The sequence below is a fragment of the Ascaphus truei genome, chromosome 16, assembly GCF_040206685.1.
Source record: "Ascaphus truei isolate aAscTru1 chromosome 16, aAscTru1.hap1, whole genome shotgun sequence".
NCBI lineage: Eukaryota > Metazoa > Chordata > Amphibia > Anura > Ascaphidae > Ascaphus > Ascaphus truei.
In genome coordinates, this window is record NC_134498.1 from 33,789,063 (window position 1) to 33,812,247 (window position 23,185).

At 55.9% G+C, this 23,185-nt stretch overlaps 2 protein-coding genes across 3 annotated transcripts; one reads left to right on the forward strand and one right to left on the reverse strand.

Moving 5' to 3' along the window:
• Positions 1-292: 292 nt before the first annotated feature.
• On the reverse strand, positions 293-14,085 carry AIFM1 (apoptosis inducing factor mitochondria associated 1). 2 transcript variants are annotated; one of them, XM_075573093.1, is made up of 18 exons: positions 13,942-14,085; positions 7,874-8,016; positions 7,683-7,761; positions 6,959-6,985; positions 6,801-6,854; positions 6,496-6,620; positions 6,185-6,315; positions 5,974-6,064; positions 5,770-5,854; positions 5,533-5,609; positions 5,289-5,397; positions 4,935-5,042; positions 3,923-4,011; positions 3,608-3,748; positions 3,149-3,291; positions 2,786-2,910; positions 973-1,175; positions 293-752 (listed from the first exon to the last, which is right to left on the reverse strand). In XM_075573093.1, exons 1-18 carry the CDS (start codon positions 14,024-14,026, stop codon positions 681-683), a joined length of 1,887 nt encoding a protein of 628 aa, XP_075429208.1. In that variant the 5' UTR covers positions 14,027-14,085; the 3' UTR covers positions 293-680. The 2 variants fall into 2 exon arrangements, with proteins under 2 accessions (XP_075429208.1, XP_075429209.1); XM_075573094.1 differs by lacking the exon at positions 6,959-6,985.
• Positions 14,086-14,268: 183 nt separating this feature from the next.
• On the forward strand, positions 14,269-21,693 carry MARS2 (methionyl-tRNA synthetase 2, mitochondrial). The gene is made up of 3 exons (XM_075573095.1): positions 14,269-14,745; positions 17,836-18,170; positions 19,509-21,693. The coding sequence occupies exons 1-3, from the start codon at positions 14,496-14,498 to the stop codon at positions 20,628-20,630; spliced, it is 1,707 nt and encodes a 568-aa protein (XP_075429210.1). The 5' UTR covers positions 14,269-14,495; the 3' UTR covers positions 20,631-21,693.
• Positions 21,694-23,185: the final 1,492 nt, after the last annotated feature.

A 23,185-nucleotide genomic window follows, 5' to 3' on the forward strand; every position in this document is an offset into this window, starting at 1 on the left:
TTATTAGGATGGATTTGGACTATCCGCGACACTTCTGGGCTGCAGAACGTCTTTAGAGGTGGTTCTGTGCACCCTTAATTGACAGTATTTCATTGTATATCATACGGTGTGTGTATAATTCAAGGGATTTATACTGAAGGGATGCATCACATTATTTATCATTGTTAATATTTGTTTTTTTCACTACTGTGGGGGCAAGCGCTGGAGTTGTGTAGTATCCAGGTCCTTATAGCAGGGTCAGTCACAATATCTGTAGTATCCAGGTCCTTATAGCAGGGTCAGTCACAATATCCGAGGTTTGCAGTTTATTTTCAACGTACAAATTGACTTTAAGAACTTGACCCCCATATATAGCTCACCACAATAACCCCCTGTATACAGCTCCCCACAGTAACCCCCCTGTAAACAGCTGCCTCACGGGAGAGACATACCAGTAGGTGGTGAGATCCCTGGGTTACAGTAGAAGTGCTCTGGATTTCGGGGTTCAATGAAGTGAGTGTTTGGGGGCTCAGGCCACAGCGGACTATTTTGGGGTGCAGTACCGGGAGGCGTCTCTTGATTTGGAGTGCAGTACCAGGGAGGGGTGTCATGATGTCGGGGCGCAGACGTGGGGAGGAAGGAGATGTCTCTTGATTCCAGGGTGCAGTCCTGGGGAGGAGGGGGGTTCCTGATTTTGGCGTTTAGTCCTCGTGAATGTTGAAGAGTTTGGCCACCTCATTGAGGTCAGAATGTTCCTCCCCATCCTTAATTATCTGCGAGGGGGTGGGGAGGGGGGAAGAGAAAGGAGAGAGGGGAGAGCGAGAGAAAGAGAGAGAGAGAGAAGGGGTGAGTGGGAGGTCTTGCATCTCACACTCCTAGCTATGTACATGTGAGCGACGGCATCAGAGTGAATCCTTCACCCCTCCCCCATCCCCGTCCTCTCCTCCCCCCCTCCCCCCACCCCCATATCCGTCCTCTCCTCCCTCCTCTCACCTTGCGAGCGATAGGCATCCGATTGAACACGTTCCACAATACCATCCCAACCACCACGTTATCGCGCATGTAGAACACCACCCCTTTCCCGTAGGAGTCTCCCTGCTGTGCGGGGACGGGCGTGGAGATGGGGGCTGGCGCAGGGAGAGGGGCGAGCCGCTGCTCCACGTCATGTACGTCACTCTCAGAGCGAATCCCTGTGCCTGCCGAGGGGTGGGGAGAGATACAGTATGTATGCGTGACGTACGTCTATCAAGTTCAACCTATGCTAAATTTAGACGACAGATACTTGATCCGTTATCCGTACTTACAGTATATTGATCCAGAGGAAGCAAACAAAAAACCCCAGTGACATATCATCCAGTGATATCTCATAAGAGAAAAAATATATTCCTTCCTGACTCCAAGAATTGGCGGTCACAGAGAGAAGTGCATGCACACTGCAGTATGGTGCAGGAGGGGGGTACTGATCTGCCGGTGCACTGGGTCCAGGGAGGTCCAGACATCCCAGAGGAATACAGTGTACATAATGGAAGCAGGCGCACGGACTTATGCAGAAGGTATTTAATGTGCCACCAAAAGATCCAACGTTTCGGCAGAGACACTGCCTTTATCTAGGAGAGGGCTATGAGAATTGGCGATCGGATTACTCCCTCAATCAACATCCGTCCCATGTTTTCTTGTGTGGGATATCCCTGTGTACCTTTCCTTTCTAAAAGATGGTAACAATAAGGGAAGCGCTGTAACTATAGGCAGTCCAGACTTGTACGAGTAATGTGCTGCAGCTTGAAGAGTAGAACTGTCCCCAATTCTCAGCGCACCTCGTTGAAAGGGAGTACAAGAGAAAAGAAGAAACACAATAGTGTAGCAAGTTCCCAGCATGCAGCGTGCAGAGATACGTGGTGAGATATGCACTTACATTGCCGTGCCTGCAAATCAGGCACGTAAAAGGTTTCTTGGCAGTCTTCACCTCAGCAATATTGGGGAAAGATTCAGAAGCCTGCTTTTAGTAAAAGCCCAGCTTTATGTGCAAAATCAGGATTATATTTACACAGAACAGTGTCAAAACATAAGGACAGACCAGTTTCGTGGTGTTCAGCAACTTTCTCCGGTCTCCGTGACATCCACCGCCGATCCAGCCGGCGTTCTGCATCACTTCCGGTTTCCTGGTGCTCTGACGAAACTGGTCCTCCCGCAACCCTACGCGTTTCAAAGGTATCCCTTCTTCGTCAGGGCTTCTGAATCTTTCCCCAATATTGCGGAGGTGAAGAATGCCAACAAAACCTTTACGTGCCTGATTGCAGCACTGCAATGTAAGTGCATATCTCACCACGTATCTGTGCACGCTGCATGCTGGGAACTTGCTTCACTATTGTGTCTTTTCTTTCTTTTCTCTTGTACTCCCTTTCAACGAGGTGCACTGAACATCTTGGAAATCTTTCTAAACGATGTCCAACCCTTTTTTGAACATATCTATTGTATCTGCCATCACAGTCTCCATGGGTAATGGGTAATGGGTAACGAATTCCACACTGTAATTGCCCTTACTGTACAGAACCCTTTCCTTTGTTGCTGGTGAAATCTCCTTTCCTCCAACCTTAAGGGATGACCCCGAGTTCTTTGTACTGTCCTTGGGGTGAATAGTTATTTTGAAAGCCCCTTGCATTGCCCCTCAATATATCTCTATATAGTTATCATATCCCCTCTTAGCCTCTCCTCATAAATCAGATTATTCATCCCTTTCATGAATTTGATGGTTCCTCTCTGCAGCACACACTCTCCTCTCCTCCCATAGTTCTCCCACCCCTCTCACCGCTCTCTTCAGCCGCTCTCCGTGGCGTGTCTCTCTCTGTGGCTTTGGTGAACACTCCCACTGTGGGGAGGGAGCTGTCCACGATCCCGATGGCTTCATAACCAACTTCAGGACCCAAGTCACTCCTGGAGAGGGGGAAGAGAGATAGTAAAAAAGGTAGAAGGGGAGGAGCGTGCGGGAAGCGAGTAAGGGGGGGGGGCGAAGAGCGAGCAACAGGGGGGAGCGTGGTTGAGCAAAGGAGGAGGGAGCAGAGACAAGCAAAGGGTAGGGAGCGTGGTTGAGAAAAGGGGGAGGGAGCATGGTCAAAAGGGGCGTGGACCATGTAGTCCCAGCTTGTGGTGTGTAATCGGAGCATGTCATTACCAGAACATGGACTGGTGCCAGTACGGTTTGGCTGCTCCTGTCATGTTCTCTCCTGCGAGTCTCCCGCTCACGACCGCGTGGTCGTGATGTTCCACACGCCTGCGGCCCAGCTTAATGTCATAGAAACACGCTGCGTCCCCGGCCTGTATCACACGCACACATCGTTAGTGTCTCACACACAGCGCCAGCGCCACACACAGCGCCAGCGCCCACACACAGCGCCAGCGCCACACACACAGCGCCAGCGCCACACACACAGCGCCAGCGCCACACACAGCGCCAGCGCCACACACAGCGCCAGCGCCACACACAGCGCCAGCGCCACACACAGCGCCAGCGCCACACACAGCGCCAGCGCCACACACAGTGCCAGCGCCACACACAGCGCCAGCGCCACACACAGCGCCAGCGCCACACACAGCGCCAGCGCCACACACAGCGCCAGCGCCACACACTTACCACCCACACGTTGGCTCGCGCCTGCAGCTCCGCGTTAACCCTGAAGCCCCCGAAGTCTCCGTCCACCTCCAGTCCAGCTGACTTGGCTAGTTCTGTGTTGGGCTCCAGACCGACCGCGGCCACAATGTGATCCGTCCGAACCTGCAGTAACCAGAGAGGCGCTGCGTGTGGGGCAGGGCTAAGGAAGCGGGGGGGAGTCAGCGGAAAGAGGGAGGGACTATACGGCAAAGGGGAGTCATGTGACAGGGCACATAGGCCAGTGGGAGGAGTTGAAAGGGGAGGAGCTATATGCCGCAGTGGGAGGAGTCACATTACCTGTCTTCCGTCCTTCAGCTTAATGTGAAGTTTCCCATCCTGATAACTGACCGATTTCACCACGGCGTCACACATCACATTCACACCCTCTAATAGAGAGGGGGAGCAACAGAGAGGGGGGGGGGAGAGAGAAACAGAGGGGGGGAGAGAGAGACAGAGAGGGGGGGGGAGAGAGACAGAGAGGGGGGGGGAGAGAGAGACAGAGAGTGGGGGGAGAGAGAAACAGAGGGGGTTGGAGAGAGAAACAGAGAGGGGGGGGGAGAGAGAAACAGAGAGGGGGGGAGAGAGAAACAGAGAGGGGGGGAGAGAGAAACAGAGAGGGGGGGAGAGAAAGAGAGGGGGGGAGAGAAAGAGAGGGGGGAGAGAAAGAGAGGGGGGAGAGAAAGAGAGGGGGGAGAGAAACAGAGAGGGGGGGAGAGAAACAGAGAGGGGGGAGAGAAACAGAGGGGGGGAGAGAAACAGAGGGGGGGGAGAGAAACAGAGAGGGGGGAGAGAAACAGAGAGGGGGGGAGAGAAACAGAGAGGGGGGGAGAGAAACAGAGAGGGGGGAGAGAAACAGAGAGGGGGGAGAGAAAGCGAGGGGGGGGGAGAAACAGAGAGGGGGGGAGAGAAACAGAGAGGGGGGGAGAGAAACAGAGAGGGGGGAGAGAAACAGAGAGGGGGGGAGAGAAACAGAGAGGGGGGGAGAAACAGAGGGGGGGAGAGAGAAACAGAGAGGGGGAGAGAGAAACAGAGAGGGGGAGAGAGAAACAGAGAGGGGGAGAGAGAAACAGAGAGGGGGAGAGAAACAGAGAGGGGAGAGAAACAGAGAGGGGGGAGAGAAACAGAGAGGGGGGAGAGAGAAACAGAGAGGGGGGAGAGAGAAACAGAGAGGGGGGGAGATAAACAGAGAGGGGGGGAGATAAACAAAGAGGGGGGGACAGAGATGGACACATTAATTCCATTCCTCTATTGTATTACACCCACTTGTTGCACAATGTTCCCCCCGCATGGTGCACTTCTCCCTTCTCACCTCTCTGCACTTTCTCTGTGGTCCAATGGCTCAGATATTCTGGAAGAACCTTCCCCATGTTTCCGCTCTCAGGAAACATCTGGATCACTTCCAGTCCCTTCTGGCGACCTGGGGGTAGGAGGGATGGGGGGGGGGGGGTCACTTTGCGATCGCTCTGTGCAGCCTGGGCTGGTTCGGGAGTGGGGGGATACAATAGCTCTGATCGCCCCTCCCTGGGGGTGGGGGTAACTCGGCTCTCGCCCAGCGCAGCCTAGGGGGAGGGAAAGGAGGGGAATCCCACTGCAGCCTGTAACACACTCACAATGTCGCATTTACCTAGCGCTGTCAGTGATATTAAGGCTCTGCCAGACTCACCTCTCTTCCCCAGCGCACACGCCAGCTCACTGCCCAGGAAACCGCCTCCGATAATCGTTATGGAACCGACGGAAGAAGCCAGGCGATCCAGGGAACGGAAATCACTCACCTATAGGAGGACCCCGAGATCAGAGAGACCCCCAATATACAGCCACCTGAGATCAGAGGGACCCCAATATACAGGAACACAAAAGATCAGACCTCCCACATTTACAGACACCCCAGGGGGATGAGGGGCAGTTACCCGTCTGAAGAGGGTGGTTCTCTGCTTCACATCGTCCCCGGCTCGGTCTATGGCTGGAAGGTTCCGGGGAGTTCCCCCTGAGAAAAAGCAGTGTTACCCCCACTGTGACAGCGGTGCGCCCCATCTCACATGCAGAAACCACACTCCCCCACAGAGCATCCCTCCACCCCCCTCACTGTTCCCCCCAGACTACCCCCCACCCCCCTTTTACCAGAGTCCCCCCCTGGCCCTCCTTACCTGTGGCGATCAGACACTTTTCATACGAGATGTGGGACCCGTCGTCCAGTCTGACTTTGTTCTCTCGCACGTCCATGTGCACAACCTGCGGAGTATCACACCGTCACGTGGCCGGCGCACCCTCACGCAACAGGCAGAGCGGCGCACAAAGTCCCCTACTCCCCCCTCCCCACCCGACAGAGCGGCCCTCTGGGGGTCTCTTACCTTCCTCCCAGTCAGCACGGACACCCCCCCGTGCTCTGCGAGCATGAGACCCTCAGGGGCCACGTAGAAGGAGGGCGGCTGGAAGAAGATACTGTGGTAGTAACAAAAGGGGGGAGGGGGGGCAAATGTAACTAACCTCCTGACTCAGTATCTCCTCTATCCCCCACCTCACACCCTCCCTATTCCTTCCCCCTCCCCCCGTCCCCCTCACCTCCTCTCCTTGCCATTCCACTGCTTGAACCTCAAGGTCTCGGTGACATTGGGGTCCTCAGAGAACCAGAGTTCCTTGGAGAGGGGGGGCCGCATGTAGGGGTGCTCCGACTCCTCAGTCACTATCAGGACCTGAAACACAGATCACGTTGGATCCTGCGGGGGGGAGCGGGGACGCCTCTCCCCCACATTCATCCACAACTAAGCCCCCTTCTTCCAAACTTCCCCCAACTCCTTTCTCTCCCGACTCCCCCTTCCCCCACCTAATCAGCCCCTGCTACCCCCGGCTCCCCCCCCCCCCAGCTGCCTCACCCTGGCTCCCGGATCTCGGGCCCGGATTGATCGTGCAGCAGCGAATGCAGCGGTGCCTCCACCAATCAGAAGGAAGGGAACGTGGGAAGGCAGCGTCGTAGGTGGAGCCTCAACCACTGGGGGCCCTGAGAAAGGGGGGACAGGTCAGGACTGAGACGGCAGGAGCAGCAGAACATGGGACCTATAGGACACAGGGGAGCTATGTGACATGGTGTGACCATCCCCCCGCAGGGTGACACAGTGACATAGACTCAATGTCCCATAGTTCCCCTCTGTCTGTCCCTCCCACCGGAGGTCTCTCTCACCTCCTGTCTCTCCTCCTCCAGTTGCTGCTCTCTCTGTCGCTTCCTCCTGGGACGCTGAAGACAGAACATGTCACACGCATGTCCCCTCTCCTCCTCCCGTGTTCCATACCTTCCCCAACATTTCTCTCCCCCTTCTTGTCCCCCCCCTGCCCTCTCACCTTCTCCTTCCGCCGTCGCACTTTGTTCTAGAACAGAAATGACACTCGTATGACACGATGACAGGTGCACACCAAGACGTAAACCCCCTCGCTCCCACCTCACAGACGCACACACACACACACAAGGCTCCCAAACCCACTCACGGCTCGACACACAAGCACACAGCTCTCAACTTCACTCACAGATCGAGCCACAGGCACACAGCTTCCAACCCCACTCACAGCTCGACACACAGCTCCCAACCCCACTCACAGCTCAGCAAGCAAGTACACAGCTCCCAACCCCACTCACAGCTCGACAAGCAAGCACACAGGCACACAGCTCCCAACCCCACTCACAGCTCGACAAGCAAGCACAGAGGCACACAGCTCCCAACCCCACTCTCAGCTCGGCTCCCAACCCCACTCACACCTCGGCACTCAGCTCCCAACCCCACTCACAGCTCGGCACTCGGCTCCCAACCCCACTCACAGCTCAGCACTCGGCTCCCAACCCCACTCACAGCTTGGCACTCGGCTCCCAACCCCACTCACAGCTCGGCTCCCAACCCCACTCCCAGCTCGGCACTCGGCTCCCAACCCCACTCACAGCTCGGCACTAGGCTCCCAACCCCACTCACAGCTCGGCACCCGGCTCCCAACCCCACTCACAGCTCGGCACTCAGATGGCTCCCCCCCTCCCTCCACACATACGGGGGGCTCTCCCCCTTCTTGGCACACTCACCGTCTGTCTGCTTGTTAAAGGGCAGGGATGATATTCTCTCATTAAATCGCTCTCTGTCACCGCGCATCGTCCTGAACACCTGAGAGAGATAGAGGGGTCACTGAGCCCCGAGTGGTCACACATTTCTCCCCCCGTGTACATTCCCCTCCTCGCCATCCCCAATGTCCGCTGCTCCCCCCGATCACACTCACATAAACTCCGGCCCCCAAGCTGGCCACACCCACGATCAAGGCGTACACGGCGCTGTCCCCTCCCGGTCGTGGGACCCCCGCAAATCCCCCGGCCTGTCTGCATATCTGAGGGGAGGGCAGGGACCAGCGCTGAAAGAGGGAACCTGGGGGAAAAAGAGCCGAGGGTCAATGAGAAGTCATTGGGATGGAGGGGGGGGGGGGGCAGCAGGAACACATTGGGGTGGGGGGGCAGCAGGAACACATTGGGGTGGGGGGGGGGCAGCAAGAACACATTGGGGTGGGGGGGGGGGCAGCAAGAACACATTGGGGTGGGGGGGGGGCAGCAAGAACACATTGGGGTGGGGGGGGGCAGCAAGAACACATTGGGGTGGGGGGGGGCAGCAAGAACACATTGGGATGGGGGGGCAGCAAGAACACATTGGAGTGGGGGGGCAGCAAGAACACATTGGAGTGGGGGGGCAGCAAGAACACATTGGGGTGGGGGGGGCAGCAGGAACACATTGGGGTGGGGGGGGCAGCAGGAACACATTGGGATGGGGGGGGGCAGCAGGAACACATTGGGATGGGGGGGGGCAGCAGGAACACATTGGGATGGGGGGGGGCAGCAGGAAAACATTGGGGTGGGGGGGGCAGCAAGAACACATTGGGATGGGGGGGCAGCAAGAACACATTGGGATGGGGGGGCAGCAAGAACACATTGGGGTGGGGGGGGGCAGCAGGAACACATTGGGATGGGGGGCAGCAGGAACACATTGGGATGGGGGGGCAGCAGGAACACATTGGGATGGGGGGGCAGCAGGAACACATTGGGGTGGGGGGGGCAGCAAGAACACATTGGGGTGGGGGGGGCAGCAAGAACACATTGGGGTGGGGGGGGCAGCAGGAACACATTGGGATGGGGGGGCAGCAGGAACACATTGGGGTGGGGGGGGCAGCAGGAACACATTGGGGTGGGGGGGGCAGCAGGAACACATTGGGGTGGGGGGGCAGCAGGAACACATTGGGGTGGGGGGGGCAGCAGGAACACATTGGGGTGGGGGGGGCAGCAGGAACACATTGGGGTGGGGGGGGCAGCAGGAACACATTGGGGTGGGGGGGGCAGCAGGAACACATTGGGGTGGGGGGGCAGCAGGAACACATTGGGGTGGGGGGGCAGCAGGAACACATTGGGGTGGGGGGGCAGCAGGAACACATTGGGGTGGGGGGGGCAGCAGGAACACATTGGGGTGGGGGGGGCAGCAGGAACACATTGGGGTGGGGGGGCAGCAAGAACACATTGGGGGGAGCAAGAACACATTGGGGTGGGGGGGGCAGCAAGAACACATTGGGATGGGGGGGGCAGCAAGAACACATTGGGATGGGGGGGGCAGCAGGAACACATTGGGGTGGGGGGGCAGCAAGAACACATTGGGGTGGGGGGCAGCAAGAACACATTGGGGTGGGGTGGGGGGCAGCAAGAACACATTGGGGTGGGGGGGGGGCAGCAAGAACACATTGGGATGGGGGGGGCAGCAGGAACACATTGGGGTGGGGGGGCAGCAGGAACACATTGGGGTGGGGGGGGCAGCAGGAACACATTGGGGTGGGGGGGGGCAGCAGGAACACATTGGGGTGGGGGGGGCAGCAAGAACACATTGGGGTGGGGGGGGCAGCAAGAACACATTGGGGTGGGGGGGGCAGCAAGAACACATTGGTATGGGGGGGCAGCAAGAACACATTGGTATGGGGGGGCAGCAAGAACACATTGGGGTGGGGGGGGCAGCAAGAACACATTGGGGTGGGGGGGCAGCAAGAACACATTGGGGTGGGGGGGCAGCAAGAACACATTGGGGTGGGGGGGTAGCAAGAACACATTGGGGTGGGGGGGGCAGCAAGAACACATTGGGGTGGGGGGGGCAGCAAGAACACATTGGGGGGGGGGCAGCAAGAACACATTGGGGGGGGGGGCAGCAAGAACACATTGGGGTGGGGGGGCAGCAAGAACACATTGGGATGGGGGGGCAGCAAGAACACATTGGGGGGGGCAGCAAGAACACATTGGGGGGGGCAGCAAGAACACATTGGGGGGGGGCAGCAAGAACACATTGGGGTGGGGGGGGCACAAAAACGCATTGAAGTGGGGGGGGCAGCAAGAGGACTTTGGGGTGGGGGGCAGCAAGAGGACTTTGGGGTGGGGGGGCAGCAAAAGAACATTGGGATGGGGGGGGCAGCAAGAGAACATTGGGGTGGGGGGGACAGCAAGAGGAGATTGGGGTGGGGATGAACAGCAAGAGGAGATTGGGGTGGGGGGAACAGCAAGAGGAGATTGGGGTGGGGGGGAACAGCAAGAGGAGATTGGGGTGGGGGGAACAGCAAGAGGAGATTGGGGTGGGGGGGAACAGCAAGAGGAGATTGGGGTGGGCAGCAAGAGGAGATTGGGGTGGGCAGCAAGAGGAGATTGGGGTGGGGGGGACAGCAAGAGGAGATTGGGGTGGGGGGGGGGACAGCAAGAGGAGATTGGGGTGTGGGGGCAGGAAGAGGAGATTGGGGTGGGGGGGGGCAGAAAGAGGAGATTGGGGTGGGGGGGGCAGCAAGAGGAGATTGGGGTGGGGGGCGGCAGGATGAGGAGATTGGGGCAGGGGATGGCAGTGGAGGGGGCATAGAGGACATTGGAGAACACGAGGGCGTAGAAGATACATGGGAGGGGTCAATAAGTAGACACTTGGGGGGGTCAATGAGTAGACACTTGGGGGGGGTCAATGAGTAGACACTTGGGGGGGGGTCAATGAGTAGACACTTGGGGGGGGTCAATGAGTGGACCCATGGGGGTGTCAGCGACAGGACCCATGGGGGGGTCAGCGACAGGAGCCATGGGGGGGGGTCAGCGACAGGACCCATGGGGGGGTCAGCGACAGGACCCATGGGGGGGTCAGCGACAGGACCCATGGGGGGGTCAGCGACAGGACCCATGGGGGGGTCAGCGACAGGACCCATGGGGGGGGGGGGGTCAGCGACAGGACCCATGGGGGAGTCAGCGACAGGACCCATGGGGGGTGGTCAGCGACAGGACCCATGGGGGGGGTCAGCGACAGGACCCATGGGGGGGGTCAGCGACAGGATCCATGGGGGGGGGGTCAGCGACAGGACCCATGGGGGGGGGGGGGGTCAGCGACAGGACCCATGGGGGGGGGGGGGTCAGCGACAGGACCCATGGGGGGGGTCAGCGACAGGACCCATGGGGGGGGTCAGCGACAGGACCCATGGGGGGGGTCAGCGACAGGACCCATGGGGGGGGGTCAGCGACAGGACCCATGGGGGGGGGTCAGCGACAGGACCCATGGGGGGGGGGTGAGCGACAGGACCCATGGGGGGGGGGTCAGCGACAGGACCCATGGGGGGGGGGTCAGCGACAGAACCCATGGGGGGGGTCAGCGACAGGACCCATGGGGGGGGGGGTCAGCGACAGGACCCATGGGGGGGGGGTCAGCGACAGGACCCATGGGGGGGGGGGGTCAGCGACAGGACCCATGGGGGGGGGTCAGCAACAGGACCCATGGGGGGGGGGTCAGCGACAGGACCCATGGGGGGGGGCAGCGACAGGACCCATGGGGGGGGGTCAGCGACAGGACCCATGGGGGGGGTCAGTGACAGGACCCATGGGGGGGGGGGTCAGTGACAGGACCCATGGGGGGGGGGTCAGTGACAGGACCCATGGGGGGTCAGCGACAGGACACATGGGGGGGTCAGCGACAGGACACATGGGGGGGGTCAGCGACAGGACACATGGGGGGGTCAGCGACAGGACACATGGGGGGGTCAGCGACAGGACACATGGGGGGGTCAGCGACAGGACACATGGGGGGGTCAGCGACAGGACACATGGGGGGGTCAGCGACAGGACACATGGGGGGGTCAGCGACAGGACACATGGGGGGGTCAGCGACAGGACACATGGGGGGTCAGCGACAGGACATGGGGGGTCAGCGACAGGACACATGGGGGGTCAGCGACAGGACACATGGGGGGTCAGCGACAGGACACATGGGGGGTCAGCGACAGGACACATGGGGGGTCAGCGACAGGACACATGGGGGGTCAGCGACAGGACACATGGGGGGTCAGCGACAGGACACATGGGGGGTCAGCGACAGGACACATGGGGGGTCAGCGACAGGACACATGGGGGGTCAGCGACAGGACACATGGGGGGTCAGCGACAGGACACATGGGGGGTCAGCGACAGGACACATGGGGGGTCAGCGACAGGACACATGGGGGGTCAGCGACAGGACACATGGGGGGTCAGCGACAGGACACATGGGGGGGTCAGCGACAGGACACATGGGGGGGGTCAGCGACAGGACACATGGGGGGGGTCAGCGACAGGACACATGGGGGGGTCAGCGACAGGACACATGGGGGGGTCAGCGACAGGACACATGGGGGGGTCAGCGACAGGACACATGGGGGGGTCAGCGACAGGACACATGGGGGGGTCAGCGACAGGACACATGGGGGGGTCAGCGAGGACACATGGGGGGTCAGCGAGGACACATGGGGGTCAACGATGACGCATGGGGGGTCAGCGAGAGAACATGGGGGGTCAGCGAGAGAACATGGGGGGTCAGCGAGAGAACATGGGGGGTCAGCGAGAGAACATGGGGGTCAGCGAGAGAACATGGGGGTCAGCGAGAGAACATGGGGGTCAGCGAGAGAACATGGGGGGTCAGCGAGGGACCATGGGGGGTCAGCGAGGGACCATGGGGGGTCAGCGAGAAAACATGGGGGGTCAGTGAGAGAACATGGGGGGTCAGTGAGAGAACATGGGGGGTGGGGGGTCAGTGAGAGGACATGGGGGTGGGGGTCAGTGAGAGGACATGGGGGTTGGGTTGGGGGCTCAGTGAGAGGACATGGGGGCTGTGGGTCAGTGAGAGGACATGGGGGGTGGGGGTCAGTGAGAGGACATGGGGGGTGGGGGTCAGTGAGAGGACATGGGGGGCGGGGGTCAGTGAGAGGACATGGGGGGTCAGTGAGAGGACATGGGGGTGGGGGGTCAGTGAGAGGACATGGGAGGTCAGTGAGAGGACATGGGGGGTGGGGGTCAGTGAGAGGACATGGGGGGTCAGTGAGAGGACATGGGGGTTGGGGGGCCAGTGAGAGGACATGGGGGTTGGGGGGTCATTGAGAGGACATGGGGGTTGGGGGGTCAGTGAGAGGACATGGGTGGTCAGCGAGAGAACATGGAGGGTCAGCGAGAGAACATGGGGGGGTCAGTGAGAGAACATGGGGGGTCAGTGAGAGAACATGGGGGGTCAGTGAGAGAACATGGGGGTCAGTGAGAGAACATGGGGGTCAGTGAGAGAACATGGGGGGTGGGGGGTCAGTGAGAGGACATGGGGGTGGGGTTCAGTGAGAGGACATGGGGGGTCAGTGAGAGGACATGGGGGGTGGGGGTCAGTGAGAGGACATGGGGGGTCAGTGAGAGGACATGGGGGGTCAGTGAGAGGACATGGGGGGTCAGTGAGAGGACATGGGGGGTCAGTGAGAGGACATGGGGGGTCAGTGAGAGGACATGGGGGGTCAGTGAGAGGACATGGGGGTTGGGGGGTCAGTGAGAGGACATGGGGGGTGGGGGTCAGTGAGAGGACATGGGGGGTCAGTGAGAGGACATGGGGGGTCAGAGAGAGGACATGGGGGTTGGGGGGTCAGTGAGAGGACATGGGGGTTGGGGGGTCAGTGAGAGGACATGGGGGTTGGGGGGTCAGTGAGAGGACATGGGGGTTGGGGGGTCAGTGAGAGGACATGGGGGTTGGGGGGTCAGTGAGAGGACATGGGGGTTGGGGGGTCAGTGAGAGGACATGGGGGTTGGGGGGTCAGTGAGAGGACATGGGGGTTGGGGGGTCAGTGAGAGGACATGGGGGTTGGGGGGTCAGTGAGAGGACATGGGGTTTGGGGGTTAGTGAGAGGACATGGGGGGTCAGTGACCGGACATATGGGGGGTCAGTGAGAGGACATAACTCCCCTGTAGAACGTCGCACACTGTAACACTCAATAGAATGTCAGCTCGACGGCTCAGTCCTGGCTCTCACCTCCCTTAAGCCGAAGCCTCGGCCTCGTCTGACTGCCCCCGCGGGCCGCCCGCAGCCCCAGGACGGACACTCTGCACAGCGACATGACAGCAACGCTCACACTGCACTGCGCAGGCGCGGACACGCCCCCCTACGTCACTCCAAGAGTGCCCGCTTCGGAAGCAGCTGGTGGCCATGTTGAATGAGGACACAAAATCAGTAGATTCCATGTAGCGGTGGGTGATTACTTTTTTTGGCAAGAATTTAAGATGGCCACAATGACCTCTACAACTTCTCTCCCAGAGAGAGTATGTCTCACCGGAACCTGGTCTGCATCAGATAGAATGGTAGAGGTATTGCCCAAAACAAATATGGCGTCCGGCGCTGTCATTCGAATGGGTGAAGCAGAAGTGGTCGGCGGCCATCTTGGTGCAGGCAGGAAGTGGGGCTCCTGCAGCTGCACGTGGGGTTTGAGGGAGCTGATCACATGGTGTCCTCAGTGTTACTTCGGACCCTTCAGATAATGACCTCTGTCCTGCTGCCCTGAGAGTCACGTGACTCATCCTGCAGGTGACATGTGGTGGGCTGGGAGCAGGCGTGTCCTACGGTCCACCCAAAGGTCAGGGCTTATACAGTTAAGCGGTGGGTCAGGGGTCACCGACTCAGGAGATGGAGAGGTTAAAAGATTGCGGCCTCATCTCTTCACCACCCCGATCTTCTACGTGAACGCGGCTCCACATCTGGGACATGTGTACTCTGCTCTGCAGGCTGATGTGCAGCACCGATACGCAGCGCTCTGCGGGAGGGAGACCTGGCTCAGCACAGGTACGGAGCTCTCCGCTGTATGAATATATAAATAAACATATATATATATATATATATATATATATATATGTCAACAACACAATGGATAACATCCAAGTCATACAAAAACTGATTTCCTGAAGTAATTAATATGATCTACCACTCTGCTTAGGGTTTGTAGATTTTGAAAAAGCGTTTGATTCTGTGTGCACCTCAGCAGTCCTAGATGCATTAAGAAGACAAAGTGTTGAAGAAGCGTACATTGATATTCTAAAAAAAAACATTTACGAGAATGCCACATCAGCCATTCGATTACATGAAGATATAACCAAGATAAGGATCAGCAAGGGAGTGCGGCAGGGAGACATCGTGTCACCAAAGCTTTTCACAGCAACACTTGAAGAAGTGTTCAAGACATTGAATTGGGAAGAAAAAGAAATCAAAATCAACAGGGAAAACTTGAGTCACCTACGATTTGCAAATGACATCGTTATTTTTGCCAGACGACCTCCAGTAACGAATCTGAGAACTTACCGAAGCAAATAAGAATGTGTCCTTCATATGAATCTCAGCAAGACCAACGTGATGTTCAACAAATGCGTCAACTCTACAAAGATCAAAATTAAGGGAATAGAACTAGAAGACTTGCCAGGCTTTCTTCCGCAAATTGATCCAACACATTTTCAGATTTCATCCTCCCATCTTACATTTGGTCGTCGTCTTGGTGTTTTAATTTCCTGTCGAATCCAGTCAAATACCATCTTTGTCCAACGATGGTCATTTCTTCTTGCGATATGTCCGGCCCACTCCCATTTTAATTTCTTCACCCTTGTGATGATGTCACAGACCTTTGTTTGGTTTCAAACCCATTTAGTATTTTTCCTGTCTCTTCGGGTAATACCCAGTATTCATCTCTTTACACTTCTTTGAGTTGTTGTCTTGTTTCTTCCAAATGCGTCCCATCCCATTCTCACTATCCTATTGATTTAATTCAAAAGGTTCCCATCCATTGTTACTTGCCAGCCAAGGTAAACCTAGTCTTCGACTTATTCTAGTTCTATTCCATTTATTCTGATCACAATGGTTGAACATCACTTTGTTCTTGCTGAGATTCATATGGAGGCTTTCTTCCAGGCGAGAAAAATAGAATGGAAAAAAACATAGTGTGACCAATAAAGTGGAGTGAATAATTCAATCTTAAGTGATAATGTTCCACTCACATATTCTTCCTTGAATTTAAAGCATGTTAGAGACTCATTCTCTCTCTAATTGGAGCTGCAGCAGAGCAAGGTATCAATGGCGATCTTCTCAAGGTAATGTATTATAGACACTTTTTCTCTCCGATATGAGGAAAAAAGGAAACTCATATGTTCAGAATTATATTCGAAATCACAGCGTATTACAATGGTGGTACACTCACATTTGTACACATGGAATAGATGTTGTAGGAGTGCTGAGGATTTCGTCCGGGGCGGATTAATCTCTGGCGCGCGTCTCCTTCCCTGGACCCTCCCTCACTTCCGTTGACGACTTGGCTATTGGCGGGGCTGGTGGGAACGTGCTGATACCGTTGCCAGGATTCCGCTGAACAGCTTGGACAGGATTCTACGCGTTTCGCTGATTAGCTTCTTCAGGAATCACTGAAGTTCACTATTTGTGTATATAGACACATTGCACTATTGTTAGGAGCGCCCGATTACACTTTTAAAATTCATATGGAGGCCCACCTTCTTACCTGCTTAAGCAAGTTCTCTGATTACTTGTGCTAAAAAATACCAGTGTAAGTTACTAAAGTATTCACTGTTCATTTAGATTTTTCTTCCCAATTTAGTGGGAATTCTTGAAGTGTTACCGTGGAAAGCTTTGGTGACATGGTGCCTCCCTGCCGCACTCCCTTGGTGATCTTTTATCATGCTTGTACCTTCATGTAATCTAATGGTTGATGTGGCATTCTCGTAAATGTTCTTTTTAATATCAATGTACCCACCCTTTGTCGTAACGCATTTCAAACGGGTTAGGTGAGACAGACTCAAATGCTTTTTCGTGTGGTACATTGTATTCATTAGTTCGGGAAATCACTTCTTGTACGACTTGGATGTAGTCCATTGTGTTGTATCCACTGCAAAATTCCCCTTGTTCTCTAGGCTGGGCAAAGTCCGGGTTCTGTTACAGCCGGTCAGTAAGTATCTTCATAAAATTCGTGTAAGTGGTTGGGAGTAGACTAATTGGTCTGTAGTTCTTGAGGTCTTCTTTGTCTCCTTTCTTGTGGATGAGGATAACTATGGAGTTTTTCTGTTCTTCAAGAAATTGTAAAGATGAGAAGTAAATCCCAAAATGGTGCTTCTAATGTCCAGGATAATGATAGCAATATAGCTATAAAAGTCCAGGAACTTATGTATCCAATAGGTACTGATATGTGCAGTTATAAGGCATAGGGCTCACAATAAAGCCATAGTTAAGGACTCCAATAACAGGACAAAACTTACTGTGGATGTAGGAATGAATTCACAGTAAAGAGAACCCACCCCACAGGCACCTCTAGAGTAATAGACCTCTGTCCCTAGGCTAGAGCACCAAATACCTGTATGCATATAATCTCATTGAAATAAACGTAGATAACTCACATTAGTGCAGTCTGTAAAGTCCTGGAAATGGAGTGCTTCCGTCCGGAAAATAGGTATAGATGTCAAAAAAGATGGCGGAGCACTGCATGTAAAATGAAAGAGCCGGAGGCTGAACTTAGAAAAAAATAATTAAAAATGCTTTATTGAAGATGCATGGTAGCCGACGCTACAAAACAAGGTCCTCTAACGCGTTTCACGCCTGCGTGGCGCTTTGTCAAAGAGTCGCAGTGCTCCACCATCTTTTTCGACATCTGTTCTTCAAGAAGCATGTGAAGAGTTTTGCAAGGATTTTCTCTACTATTTCCCCATCTTCGTTTAAGATTTCAGTTGTAATTCCATCTTTCCCAGGAGCCTTCCCATTCTTTATGAAATTTATTGCCTTTGCCGCTTCTTCTGGAAGGATGCGTGGTGCATCATTGGTGGATTCTTCTCGCTCTTCCTCTGGATTATACTCCGTGTTTATGTGTGTATATTATATCTCCTGCAGGTACAGATGAGCACGGTATGAAGGTCCAGCAGGCCGCGCTAGCTCAGGGTGCAGCGCCGCACAGCCTCTGCTCCTCCGTCTCCATGCAGTTCCGCTCAGTGTTTGACGCTCTGGGCATCTCGTACACGGATTTTGTGCGCACGTCTGAGCCGCGGCATCACCTGGCAGTGACCCGATTCTGGGAGACCCTGGCACAGCGTGGATACATATACAAGGGCAACTACCAGGGGTGGTACAGCACGTCCGACGAGGCATTCCTCAGCGAGGGGCAAATGGCAGAGAGTACAGATCCCAGCGGTAACAAGATCCGGGTGTCAGTGGAGAGCGGGCATCAGGTGAGGGGGCATCATGTGAGGGGTGCCACGCTGTTCTGCACCGCAGACCAGACTAACCCCCAATACTGAGGTGGAGAGTGAGTAACCACGCACCCGCAGTAGTGAGAGCGTGCCCGGCGTGTGGATTGGGTAGCGTGGCCAAGGCCAGGGGTACCAGGGCTGATAGTGTTACTTGCCAGATCCGAGCGTAGAGAAGGTGCCATAGTAAGGTCCGAAGCCAAGGGTCGAGGGTAACAGAGTTCCGGGTAGTAGAGGTCCAAGTGCCGAGTTCGAGGGGTCCGAGAGGTAAACGTGGTCGAGTGGAAGCCGAGGTCGTGGAGCCAGAGAGGGTAGGAAGACAAGCCGGTTCGGTAACAGAGCTGAAACAGAGAGAGAGCTCGGCACAGTATCCAACAGCACTAGGCAGACTAACTATGCAGAGCGAGGTTGGACAGGAATCACAGGAGTAATAAAGCGAGGAGGACCAATCGGAGGAAGGGGCAGTGCAGAGGCGAGCCCAGGAGCCCTGTGTGATAGGGCAGGGGTTATGGCCTGGTTTGCTGCAGGTGAGCAGCAGGAGGGCATGAGACTGGGAGCTGAGGCGGCCGGGGGGCGGAGATACGCGGCCGGTGCAGTGAATAAATTAAGTTATGAGGCGCGCGCCCTGTAAGGGGAGCGGGCGTGTGTCCAGCAGTGGCGTCAGCGGCGTGTGCGAGAGCCGCGGGGGGGCGGAGGAACGGCCCGCGGTGCAGAGCAGGGGTGGAGGAGACTGCAGCCAGCGGAACAGGTAGGGAAGGGCAGCGCCGAGGGCGGCGTGTGCCCTGATTCCTAACAAGGGGTTAGAGAGGGGGGCATTAGGTCATGGAGCAGAGAGAGGCATCAGGTGAAGGGTTAGCGGAAGTAGGGCATCAGGTGAAGGGTTAGAGAGAAGGGGCATTGGGTGAGGCAGCATAAGGTTAGAGGCAGAGAGAGGAGGCATCAGATGTTTCAGCTCTTACTCTCCCCCTCTCCTCTCTATCCTCCATCTCCTTCCCCCTTGTTTCTACCTCCTGCCCCCTGGCTACACTTCCTCTCACCACTCCTACCCCCTGTTCTCCTTGCCTCCCCCTCTCACCGCTCCTATTTCCTCTACCCCCTGACCTTCTCTCCACCCCTCTATTCTCCTCCCTTCCGATCTCCGCTCTTTTCACATCCCCTTCTCTCCTCACCCTCCTTATTCCCCATCCTCTTCCCTTCCCCCTCATCTTCTACATTGCGCCCCCGTCTGTTCACCCACTTCGTCACACCTCACCTCTGCTCTTTCTATACTATTATACTATACACCCCTCCTCACCATTTCTCTCGCTATCTCCCCCTCAGGTGCACTGGATGAGTGAAGAGAATTACATGTTCCGCCTGTCCTCTCTCCAACCCGCTCTCCTGCGCTGGCTGCAGGAAGACCCCATATGTCCCGCCCCCTTCCTACGTGTGGTACGTCGCTGGCTGGAGGAGGAGGAACTCCCCGACCTGTCCATTTCCCGTCAGCGTGAGCGCCTGTCCTGGGGTATCCCAGTGCCCAATGACCCCTCTCACACTGTCTACGTCTGGCTGGACGCTCTGGTCAATTACCTAACTGCGGCTGGATACCCCGACCCCAGTACGGGCCCCTGGGGCCCATCCACCCACCTTCTGGGCAAGGACATTTTGCGCTTCCACGCAGTATACTGGCCAGCCTTCCTGTTGGCCGCAGGTCTCCCCCCTCCCCAGAAGCTCCTCGTCCACTCCCATTGGACCTGCGAGGGGGTGAAGATGTCCAAGAGCCTAAGGAACGTGGTGGATCCAATGGAGTGTGTCAGGCGCTACACACGGGACGGGCTACGCTACTTTCTGCTACGCCACGGGGCCCCGGAGCGGGACTCCGACTTCAGCCACCAAACCGCCCGCAGCCTGCTCAATGCTGAGCTGGCTGATGCCCTGGGGGGACTGCTAAACCGCTGCACCGCGCCCGCCATCAACCCTGCACAGCACTGGCCACGTTACCACCCCACAAGCGTCCCGCCGTCCGCCCACGCCGAGCTTCAGGGGCTGCTGGGAGTAGCCCAGGAGCTGCCAGCGGAGGTGGAGACACGGGTTAGGAACTTCCAGGTGAACAAAGCTCTGGAGGCGGTAGACGGTGGCGTGCGCAGGACTAACGCCTTCTTCCACAGCCAAGCCCCATGGAAGCTCCGCGGTGGCGGGGCGGAGCAGGAAGCGTGGGCGGACTCCGTGCTCTACCTGACACTGGAGGCACTGCGTCTCTTTGGCACGCTCCTGCAGCCTGCGGTCCCAGGTCTGGCACATGCGATACTCATGCGGTTGGGTGTTGACCCCTGGGAGAGGACACTGGTGGGGAACTGGTTCGTAGCGGCCACACAGGGAGAGGGGTGCAAGTTCCAGGGACGGCCACTGGGGCAGGACCGCGGACTGCTCTTCCCCAGACTAGATGAGCAGAGAGGGGCGTAAGGAGTAAGACCAGGGCCTTGGAGGGGGCAATGAGTTGGTAACACTCTCCAACATATTCTCCCTCCCTGTCACTCTTGCTCTCTCTAATGTCTCTCTCCCACATCGGCACTCCCCCATTGTCTTTCTCTTCCCATCGTGTCTCTCTCTTCTCCATCGTCTCTTTCCTTCCCCATCGTCTCTCTCTCTTCCCCATCGTCTCTCTTTCTTCCCCATCGTCTCTCTCTTTCTTCCCCATCTTCTCTCTTTCTTCCCCATCTTCTCTCTTTCTTCCCCATCGTCTCTCTCTTTCTTCCCCATCGTCTCTCTTTCTTCCCCATCGTCTCTCTCTTTCTTCCCAATCGTTTCTCTCTTCCCCATCGTCTCTCTCTTCCCCATCGTCTCTCTTCATCGTCTCTCTCTCTTCCCCATCGTGTCTCTCTCTTCTCCATCGTCTCTTTCCTTCCCCATCGTCTCTCTTTCTTCCCCATCGTCTATCTCTTTCTTCCCCATCGTTTCTCTCTCTCTTCCCCATCGTCTCTCTCTCTCTTCACCATCGTCTCTCTTTCTTCACCATCGTCTCTCTCTCTCCTCATTCTCTCTCTTCCTCCATCGTATCTCTTCCTCCATCGTGCCTCTCTTTGCCCCTCGTCTCTCTCTCTTTGCCCCTCGTCTCTCTCTCTTTGCCCCTCGTCTCTGTCTCTCTTTGCTCCTTGTCTCCCCCATCTTTCTTTCTCTCCCCCCTTGGTCTATGTCTTTCTCTCCTCCCCTCTTCTATGTCTTTCTCAACCCTGTCATGTTCTGTCTCTCCCCCCCTCTTGTCTCAATCTGTCTCCCCCCCCAAAGTCTCAAACTCCCCCTCTTCCCCCTCCCCCCACCCCCACTTCTTGGTCTCTCTCCCCCCTCCACCTACGTCTTGGTCTCTCACTTTCCCTTCGTCCCAGTCTTTTTCCCCCACCTCATCTCTGTCTCTCCTGCCCCCCCCCCCCCCCCCACTCAGTCTCTCTCTCCTCATCTCCGTCTCTCTCTTCCCCCTCTCTCATTATTTCTTCTTTTCAATTAACGATAAAGATGATAACATCTCTGAGTATCTGTGCTTTTATTTGATGATTTGCTTCTGTTTTAGAACCACTGAGAAAAGAGGAGGCCGTTGCTCCTCTGTGCCTCCGATACCAGCGATAGGCTCCTGAGGAAGTGACCACGAAACGCGTTGGGACGTAATGTACGTGATCAGCGTCTACCACAGAGGAATGGAGTCATACCCCCATCTACACAAATTGTGGGTTTTGTATTACACGTTTGTGGAGACAAGGAGCCTATCGCTGGTATCGGAGGCACGGAGGAGTCCTGCAACAGCTTCCTCTTTCACCACAGATGATTCAATTCTGATTCTGTCTCCAACACAATCATGATCTTCCACCCGCACAGCTGAAACCGGACCCGCTCCACAGATGGTGACCCTATCCACAGATTCTCTCGAATGTGTTTTTATCCACCATGTGAGTGCAACTCCTGGCGACTCTTTTATCTGTAATAAATTGTGATACAGTATCATGAGAGAGAGAGAGAGAGCTCCAAGTCAAATAAAATCCGTAAGTTGGGTTTAGTATACTTTACCATTCAGCAGAACAGCAAATAAAGAGGCAGCACTCACAGGTAAGTACATAACCAACGTTTTGATCCGGGGAGGGATCTTCTTCAGGGGGGTGTGCAATGAGACCCCTGCCCAGAGTGACTTATATACCCAAAACCACAGGGTCCAAATCACCAGAAAACAATCAAAACATCAGAAAGCAATCAACAATCAAATCGTCAGAAAGCAATCAACAATCAAACAATAAAATCATCAGAAAGCAATCAGCAATCAACAATCAAATCATCAGAAAGCAATCAACAGTCAAATATTCACATCACCAGAAAGCAAATCAACACTCAATGGTGTCTGTGTGGTGTGTCTCTTGTTTACTCCAAGCAGCAGATGGCGGCCATTTTGAAAAACGGGAGCATACCAGCTTGCAAAGCCTTCTCCGTTGTCAAGGTGATGCCATGTGCAGGCGTATTCTGTATAATCCCATCTATGGCGGCCATTTTACATCAGCCGTCAAATCATTGAGGAGTGTAGCAACCATCTGTCCTGTGTCTTGATGGCTAAAGCGTCCTCCGTCGTCATGGTGACGAGCGGCGGCTATTTTGGATCAGCCGTCAGCTCGGTGAACCAGCCATCAGGATCTGGGCTGGCTAGTGGGAGCGTCCTCTGTTGCCATGGTGATGTCCTGCGCATGCGCGATCAGCAAAAGCATCTGGCTCTGCTGAATGTGAACGGGGGCGATGACCTGAAACATTTGCTAGTAGCAAGGCATTTTAAGGAAAAGAAGCACAGCCCTGCGACATTCAGATGTATGCCAATTCTACGGGCACATGTCCCCACCAGGGGAGGACCCAGGAGCAAACTTCTAGTAAAACTAGAGACGAAAAAGGATTTACAAACTTGGTACTGTGTCACCAAGGGGTCTTAATGATTTCTGTGACTAGACTATTATCAGAGACTATTGTGGGACATCTTTATTAAAGTTATTTCT